The sequence below is a fragment of the Gymnoscopelus braueri genome (genome assembly GCF_963280865.1).
Source record: "Gymnoscopelus braueri genome assembly, chromosome: 1".
NCBI classification, from domain to species: Eukaryota; Metazoa; Chordata; class Actinopteri; order Myctophiformes; family Myctophidae; genus Gymnoscopelus; species Gymnoscopelus braueri.
The window spans coordinates 15,297,887-15,306,285 of record NC_137603.1 but is presented as its reverse complement, the minus strand read 5'-3'; the positions used below and the strand labels follow the sequence as shown (position 1 = coordinate 15,306,285).

Genomic DNA, 8,399 nt, shown 5'->3' with positions numbered 1-8,399 from the left:
CACAATTATTATTAAGTATGGCAGATTACAATAAGTGTTTTGCCATTGCATGGCAGGCACACTTAATTAATTAATTCCTATGGAAGTGTAGGAACAGTGAGTAATATCTCTGTCACTGGGCAGCCCGTGCCCTATACATAGACTTAAGAGGGAAGGGACTATTTGTAGCATATGATTTTTTTACCTGTATTCAATGTAGAAATGACACAGACTTCAGGCGTTCAAACTTGGTTTATTTAAACACTGTTTATTGGAACTGATCTGAAATGTTTGTTTGTCACCATGGTCTTTCCTATGCAGTACTGGCACCCTCTGAATCTGACTGGTAACTGCCGAAACAGAGCAGGCTAGTCAATTGGGTTTAACAAGGGGTGGAACGTGCCATGTACTGTAGAGGAGGAGGGGTGTTTGACAATGTTAATGAGCAAAGTATTTCTATGTCTTTTTGAAGTAAATGCAAACCCAAAATGGTGTTTAGTTTAAGGTACAACATCTATTTATGTGGTAGGTTATTTATTCTTCAGATAGTTGTAAGCTTGTAGATAAGCTAATTTTGAGGTTAATTGTTTCTGTGCTTGTGGTAGGATCCACTCCCTATTTAATGGAGGCTGCAAGTGACAGTGAGTTAGTTGAACTTGGCAAGCAAAGCGTTAACAGCCGTGAGACAGAGCTGCCAGGGCCCTTAGTTAAGGGATAGCTTAGTTAAGGGATAGCCTTGTTGTGCAGTCACTGTATGGTTTGTTGTCTTTATTTGTGCTTTAAGTAATTCTATAATTTTTGTAAGTCTATTTTTCCACGTCTTATTTATTTTTCACTATCTACCTGCTGCATATTGGACTGTTTTCCGGAAGTGAGAGAAATAAAACTCAACGATCTGCAAATTCTGAACTTGTTCATTTTTGGAGCCTTGGCCGCTTGGTCAACCTTTACAATCTCCTTCTGCCTTGTTTTTATCACAGCGCGAGAGCACAGCTGAGAGTGCAGCTACTGCACGTACCAGTGAAAGCGCACGCTCGAAAATAATAAATTATTACTATAACAAGTACATGTCGCCCTTCGGGCCGGCCTCGCGCTGAAAAATTGCGCCCATTCAATTTAGGATCGCGATGGGATGTCTCATTACAGCACACAACGTGTGTGTGTGTGTGTGTGTGTGTGTGTGTGTGTGTGTGTGTGTGTGTGTGTCGCGAACAGCGTTTTCCTCGCGACTTGCAGGCGAGGGGGTGAGGGGCCCGGTGAAGTCAAGGCACAGATCTTTTTTTTCTCTGCCAGGCCAAAAGGCATGGCGGGAGTAGTAAATACAAGGGGACATTATCAGTCTGGATTCATGGGGAGCAAAATGATACCTTTCCTCTTGAGCTTGATAGTAGCACTGCAGTTCCCTGCTTTATTTCTGGCAAGACAGGTGTAGTAGTAGCAGTTCATGTGTTGCGGGGTCACCTCCTCTATTGTAACATTCTGTGTGACAATCAACTCTGTGATGCTCCTTCTCTCCTGTCTAAATAAAATGATGTTACGTTAAATAAGCCTTCACCCATTTTCAACCTTATCTTGCTATAAATGAAATAAATAATAAGATGGCACAATTTCTGTAGACACGCTCTGCATCTGATTACGGATGCAAATTACACTATGCAGAAGATTATTATTACTAAAGTGCTTCATCTCATCGTTTAAACTACTCTGCAACACAGTGAAACAAATTGGCCTCCATCCAGTACACATGCTCTATCAACTCACTGTGGACTCTCTGTTTGATTTAGAACCATGCAGTCCTTGGGCCACCCTCCGTCTTGGTTGCATCTATACCACTGGACCAGTGGGGATACGTTTCTTTCAAAGCCAAAGTGTACCTTACAGTTCAGAGTGTAAGGTTGGCCTTAAAAACAAAACAAGAGACTTGGTTACATAAACTTTAGCTCTGGCCTGTCCCATGACAGACATCACACCTATAAGTGTAATTGTTACCCTAGTGGATCTCACACCTTTTTAGGAACCTCATAACTCTGAGTGTACACATTACGGGTTCATTTGGTCACTCTCAGAGTAAGTCCTTAAGTATAATAAGCAAGTATAGTCCTGTATAAATTGTATAAAGTGTGTATAGGCCTACAGGTTATTTGAAACCAGGGAGACCAAGACTATTAGCATATCATTAAGTGCTTTTAAAGTATGATGCTATCATTAATGTCTTGGTTCGATTATTGTGCTTTCAGATATTCTTACCTAGTTCCAGGTTGTTGTTTTGGGGAAGAATAGTACATATTGGACTATTTTTGGTATCCGGTGCTGATGAAGTAATAGATACAAAAATAATTATATTTATATACAACACTGAAGGATATCCTCTCAAGGGAAAACAATATAGTGAGCTTGTAGATCAGCTATTTTTTAAAAGGTTTGACACATAACATAATAAAGATAATTCATACTTTTACTTTGGTACTTTCAGTTGAACCAGGTGAACACATGAACAACAAGCTGGACTAGACCAACAATGCTGAGGCCCCCTACAGCAGTGGTTCCCAAAAAATAGGTTGGGGCCTTTTTTTGGTGTCACCAAAGTTAATTATTAAATCATTTAAACGTATTTTTTCAAAAGAATTACATATATTTTATTTGCATCGCGACGTGAGCTTGTAGATAGGCTATTTTCACTTTTTTTTAATAGGGCTCAGGTGGTTAATTCATAATGTCTTTTTAGTACGGTTGGGTTCCGGGGAGACACCAAATGTATCTTTTGGGTCTCAAAATGAAAAGTTTGGGAACCACTGGTCTTACAGGAATGGACAGAGCCAGCTGTATTTCCTGAGGAGACTAAGGCTGCTGCAGATGCTCTACCAGTATGTAGTAGCCAGTGGCCTCTTCTTTGGCATGGTGTGTTGTTGGTGGTGATAACATCAACTCAAGGGACACTAACAAACTGAACAAGCTGGTGAGGAAGGCGAGCTCTGTAGTTGCTGATAAACTGGTTGTGGACGGGAGGATGAAGAGGAAGCTAGAAGCAGACTCTAATTATCTATTTATCCATTTGGCTTTTACAGGGGCACCATTGCATAATACAAAAGCATAACATATCCTTACCTATGACTGTGACATTCACTGCCCTCCTGTTGGTCCAATTGATCCCTTGCTCATATGTGTGTCTGTCACAAAAGTATACGCCAGTGTCCTCTTTATAGACCTTCTGGAGATACAACAAGTCACTATTTGAAGGAATGACATCCCTCCCTGTGGTCTTCTTCAATGTAGATATATTCATGTATCCCTGCAGAAATGCACACAGGTTAGGGTTGTGACTTGTATCAGTGAAATTAACTGTATTTTTCGATTGACCACAGAATCAGATAATGTCATTCATGCATGTGTTGCAGAAGGGCTAATCCACCTTGTACAACCAGGTGACATCAGTGTTGGAATCCTGATCGCTGCAGTTGAAAATAGGACAAGGAATTGGCTCACTCTTGCCCAGAACGATGAACACAGGGCTCTCCTCTGACTTATTGCACCTGAGATTGGCCTTATCCAGTACTTGTAGATGAAGGAGCAGCCTCCCACTACCACTGTAGAGGAGTGATAACAAACCTTACTGCATGCAAGAACATGCAGATATACACACAGATTCTATCATATGTCATTGTTTTCCTAGAGTTGTGACACAAAACTTTGCTTGGTTTTAAACTGTTGAGTTGATCTTAATTTTGACCAAAAGTAACATGTTTCTTTAGGGGTTATAGATTATGACATACATTCAGTGGAAAAGAATACCCCTTTTTTTTTTACTTTGCTATGTTAATTGGAAAACATCTACATACAAATTACATATTTTCAAGATATTGGCTAATGGAAAAAAAAGTAAAATGGCACCATAGAATAGTGGTAATGCTCACAGTGTAGATGTACTATGTAAATAAAATGGGATTAAAAGGGATGATGATGACTTACTTTATGAGGCACGTGTAATTTCCAGAATGTGTTAACTTGACTGCTGGGAACGTAAGGATGTTGTCTCTACTGATAACATCACCTCCATGTTCCTCTTGTCTCGTACTGTCCTTGGACGGACGTGCACCTCCATACCTGGTCCACGCCACCTCCTTACTATGCTGTTCCTTAGAGCAAGGCATCTTAAAGGAATCACCCTCCACAACTCTGTAGTGGAGCACATCTAGATGGTTGGAAAGGCAGACAGCAGTTAGACAAGGATTAGATCGTTTAGACAGCTGCTGATCTATTGTCTTGTTTCACATGCACACACACACAGACATGCTGTGATTTTGCATGTCAGTATCAGTTGTCAGGATCAGTTAATTAAATACAAAGTATTGTATGCTATATGAGCTACAGGTTACTACAGACCCATCTCCAACCTGCCCTTCCTCTCCAAGGTGCTGGAAAAGGTTGTCGCCACTCAACTTCAACAACATCTCCAACACAATAACCTCTTCGAAACTTTTCAGTCAGGGTTCCGCTCAGCCCACAGCACAGAAACGGCGCTGGTCAGGGTCACTAATGACCTTTTGATGGCAGCTGATGCCGGCTCCCCCTCCCTCCTCATCCTCCTGGACCTCTCGGCGGCTTTTGATACAGTCGACCACAATATTCTCCTCAACCGTCTTCACTCCACCATAGGACTCTCCGACTCCGCACTACACTGGTTCACCTCCTACCTCACAGACAGAACCGAGCGTGTCTCCCTGGGAGGGGCAAGTTCCCGGACACAGCCTGTCACCTGTGGCGTCCCCCAAGGTTCTGTTCTCGGCCCCACCCTCTTCACACTATACATACTCCCCCTTGGTCGTGTCATCAGCCGGCATGGGATTTCCTACCACTGCTACGCTGATGACACCCAACTTTACATCAGGACCAACCCAATCCACTCTGCCTCCTTGCCGTCACCATCTTCAACACCATCATCCACACTGACCACCTGCCTTGAGGAGATCAAGGCGTGGATGACTCAAAATTTCTTACAACTAAACAGTACAAAAACAGAGGCCATTCTAATCGGCACCCCACACCAGGTCAAATCATCCCCAATAACCAGCATCACTTTCTCCAGCCAGATCCTTTCACTCTCACCCGTAGTCACCAACCTCGGTGTTAAAATGGACCCCCACCTGACTTTCGATTCCCATATTAAAAACCTCTGTAAAACCTCATTTTTCCACCTCCGAAATATAGCCAGACTCCGCCCCACACTCACTCTGCCAGATGCCGAAAAACTCATCCACGCCTTTGTCTCCTCAAGGCTTGACTACTGCAACGCACTTCTCATCGGGATCCCTAGCAAGAGCATCCAAAAGCTCCAGTACATCCAGAACAGTGCTGCTAGGATCCTGATGAGAGTGCGGAAATACGAACACATCACACCCATCCTCCATTCACTACACTGGCTCCCCATCTCCGTCAGAATCGAATACAAGGTCTCCCTCCTCACTCATCAGTGCATCTACAGCAATGCCCCCTCCTACCTAAAGGAACTCATCAAACCCCCGAACTCCACCCGCTCCACCCGCTCACTCCGCTCCAGAAACTCAAACGTACTGGAGCCCCGCACGACGAATCTCCGCACCATGGGGGATCAGGCCTTCTGCTCAGCTGCTCCTCGACTGTGGAATGCCCTCCCGGACCATCTGAGAGCACCACAGTCGATTGACACTTTTAAAAAGGGCCTAAAAACCTTCCTTTTTAACAAGGCATTTGCTTAGACAGAGATGTAGTTGTTTTATCCTTTTAAACTTCTACTGTGCCTGATGACTTGATCTGAAGTTTATTCATTTCACTGTTTTACTTTTATTGTTGTTTTCTTTTTTCTTTTTATGTTTTTAATCCTGTAGCACTTTGAGATTTGTTTCAAATATAAAGTGCGTTACAAATAAAATTTATTATTATTATTATTATTACAGGTATGCAGGACAGTGCCGATTCCATTCTGTGCACTGCAACAGAAAGCCTACCTACCCATCTCTTCCAGACAACATCCCTCCCAAAAAATGGAAATGATTGCAAAAATCAGAGTGCATCCTGTTTGCATCCCTTGTCCCTTCTGTGCCATTCAGCTTGGTTCCTTTCCACACAGCTTATGTCGGCTATGATGCCAACATGATGGTACTCTTTTACTAAATATGTTCTACAGTAAGTGATATGTTGTTCACACCTCACATATAAGTATATGTTCTTCACACCTCACCTCTTATCTTTTCACAAGACACCTCCCATGGCTTGCTTTTCCTGTTCCGTTAGAAATGGTGTGTAACCCACATCCTGCAACAGGCACATAAGTGGTTGAGGTCTCATGTATAGTGGAAATTGTCACCCAGGGACAAATGTTCAATTTCTTCATTGAATTGGTATTTTTTTATTTAGCAAAAAATGTTAGGAAGGGCTTATTTGTCTCAGACTCTGGAAAGTGGTGTTATATGCCATGTCAATACATGCAGATGTGTTTGTTTTTGTCTTCCCTCTTCTTGTCTTTCTCCGTGTTCTCTCTGAAGATCCATCATCTGCCATGCTTTGCTGTGATTTGTCCATCCGTCCGCCCATCCATCAATTATACACACAACCACCTGGCTTGTTCTTGTTCCTTGATTCATGTATTGCATTCTGTTATATTTCTTTCACTGAAGCTTCTTATACGCAATACCTTGTGCCAAGTAATGTTAATGCTTTTATTTAGTCCAGTGATATTTAAATCAGCTGGGCATTTCAATTTGCAGGAGGATCCTGGATAACATGTTTGAGGGTAATAGGTTTCCTCTAGTCTAGACAATGACGAGGGGGTGGCCATAGCTGAGTGGTTAGTGAGCCCGCCGAGGGAGCCAGAGGCCCTGGTTGCCCCAGGTTCGATTCCAGGCCAGGCCAGCATATGTGTCGATGAAATGAAATTTGTCCCTGAGCAAGACTCTTAACCCCTAATTGCTCACAGGTTCTCATTGGAAACAAGACCGCAAGGACTTTCATGAACGACCTGTTAAAAGGAATTATCCTTATCCTCAGTGCTGTGCATACTGTCAAACACCAGGTATGGATCGAGTCATTCCTGTTATACAGAAAGACAAGGCCTTAATGATGATTCCACTGCTCTCTAAAAACAAATGTTGTTAAATTAACACTGAGGATTTTACTTGACTAAAGCTGTGGTGCTGCTCTGCACCTGTCTTCAATACATGCTGCCTGCAATACTATATGGGTAGAGTTTTTAAACATAGTGTTTTGAGAATGTAAACTCTGATAATCTCATATAAACCCCCTGCCATCAATTTAATATACAAATATTGTATAGCATTTACTAATATAACATTGAGATCGCATATTTTTATTAAATTTACAGACACAGAAGTATATGGCAGCATTACCCCAGAGAACATGAGTAGTTCCCCTGTTGAAAAGTTGAAGCGTTCAGAACAATCAGGTACCGCCCATCAGCAATTTTCCCGTTTCCAGTAAGATGCTGCTTATTGGGATGATCCATCCCATCCTGGGCAGAGGGATAAGTCCAGTTCAATTTAGTATCAGGGAGTGCTTGGAAAGGGCACTCAAGCACCGCCATGTTACCCTCGGTCACATTCCATGGTGTGATTTTCCTTACATCTGCAACTGATTCATTTGATTCAGCAAATGAAAAAAAAAGTACACATTTTGCACAGGAATTTGACAAGGTGACATTGGTTCAGATACAAATAAAAAAGTGTGTGCAGATGGTGCAGGACATGTCTGAGGAATTGTGGGAGGTATGACTGGATGTTATGTTCATGATAAGGGTCTATATGTTTTTATTTATTTAATTATAAGCTTTGCAATTTATAGTGTTATGACTATTTGTTGTTCAGAGCCATGTTCTGCACCTGCCGCTTTTCCCCAAAGTGTGAAATTAGGTCATTCTCTTGAAGGCACAGTGCACTCAAAATACTATTTCTTAATGTTTTAACATAGTAACCACTGTGGTCTTTACCAACAACCACCTGTTTACCCAGCATGTTCCAACTCTTAACACTAACAACACTGTTAATACTACCAACGATAACGCCAATACTACTTCATAACCAACACTCTTAATAGGCCTACTACCAACATTGATAACACCAATACTTGAAAACACCACCACATTTCTTAACAATCAATACTTGACATGAAAAACTCTCTTAACATTATCAGTGACATTAACAACACTAACATATGTAACCAGGGGCGTCACAGGGGGGGTACTCTTAACACTACCAACATTCTTATCTACTACAGTGCATACTAGCTACCAACAGGAGCCCACACTGTTCCTTCAGGAACAGTATTTATTTAATTTAATTGTATTTATTTATTTATTTTTGAATTCTGTAGCCCATGAATTTAGGTGAACAACAAAGAATAATGAATATATACCTCCTACTAAGTATGAAGAT

The 8,399-nt window shown here is 41.8% G+C and overlaps 1 protein-coding gene across 2 annotated transcripts in view; it reads right to left on the bottom strand.

The window, feature by feature from the left end:
• LOC308091551 (interleukin-18 receptor accessory protein-like) overlaps positions 1-6,035 on the bottom strand; it is a 42,303-nt gene extending 36,268 nt beyond the window's left edge. Inside the window, exons 1-2 of one of the 2 annotated variants that reach the window (XM_080437216.1) lie at positions 5,961-6,035; positions 3,946-4,168 (exon numbers count right to left, since the gene is read on the bottom strand). In XM_080437216.1, coding sequence (XP_080293342.1) covers positions 3,946-4,127 — 182 coding nt within the window. In that variant the 5' untranslated portion in view covers positions 4,128-4,168; positions 5,961-6,035. The remainder of the gene's footprint in view (positions 1-3,945; positions 4,169-5,960) is intronic. The other variant, XM_080437215.1, reaches the window with a different exon arrangement.
• Positions 6,036-8,399: the final 2,364 nt, after the last annotated feature.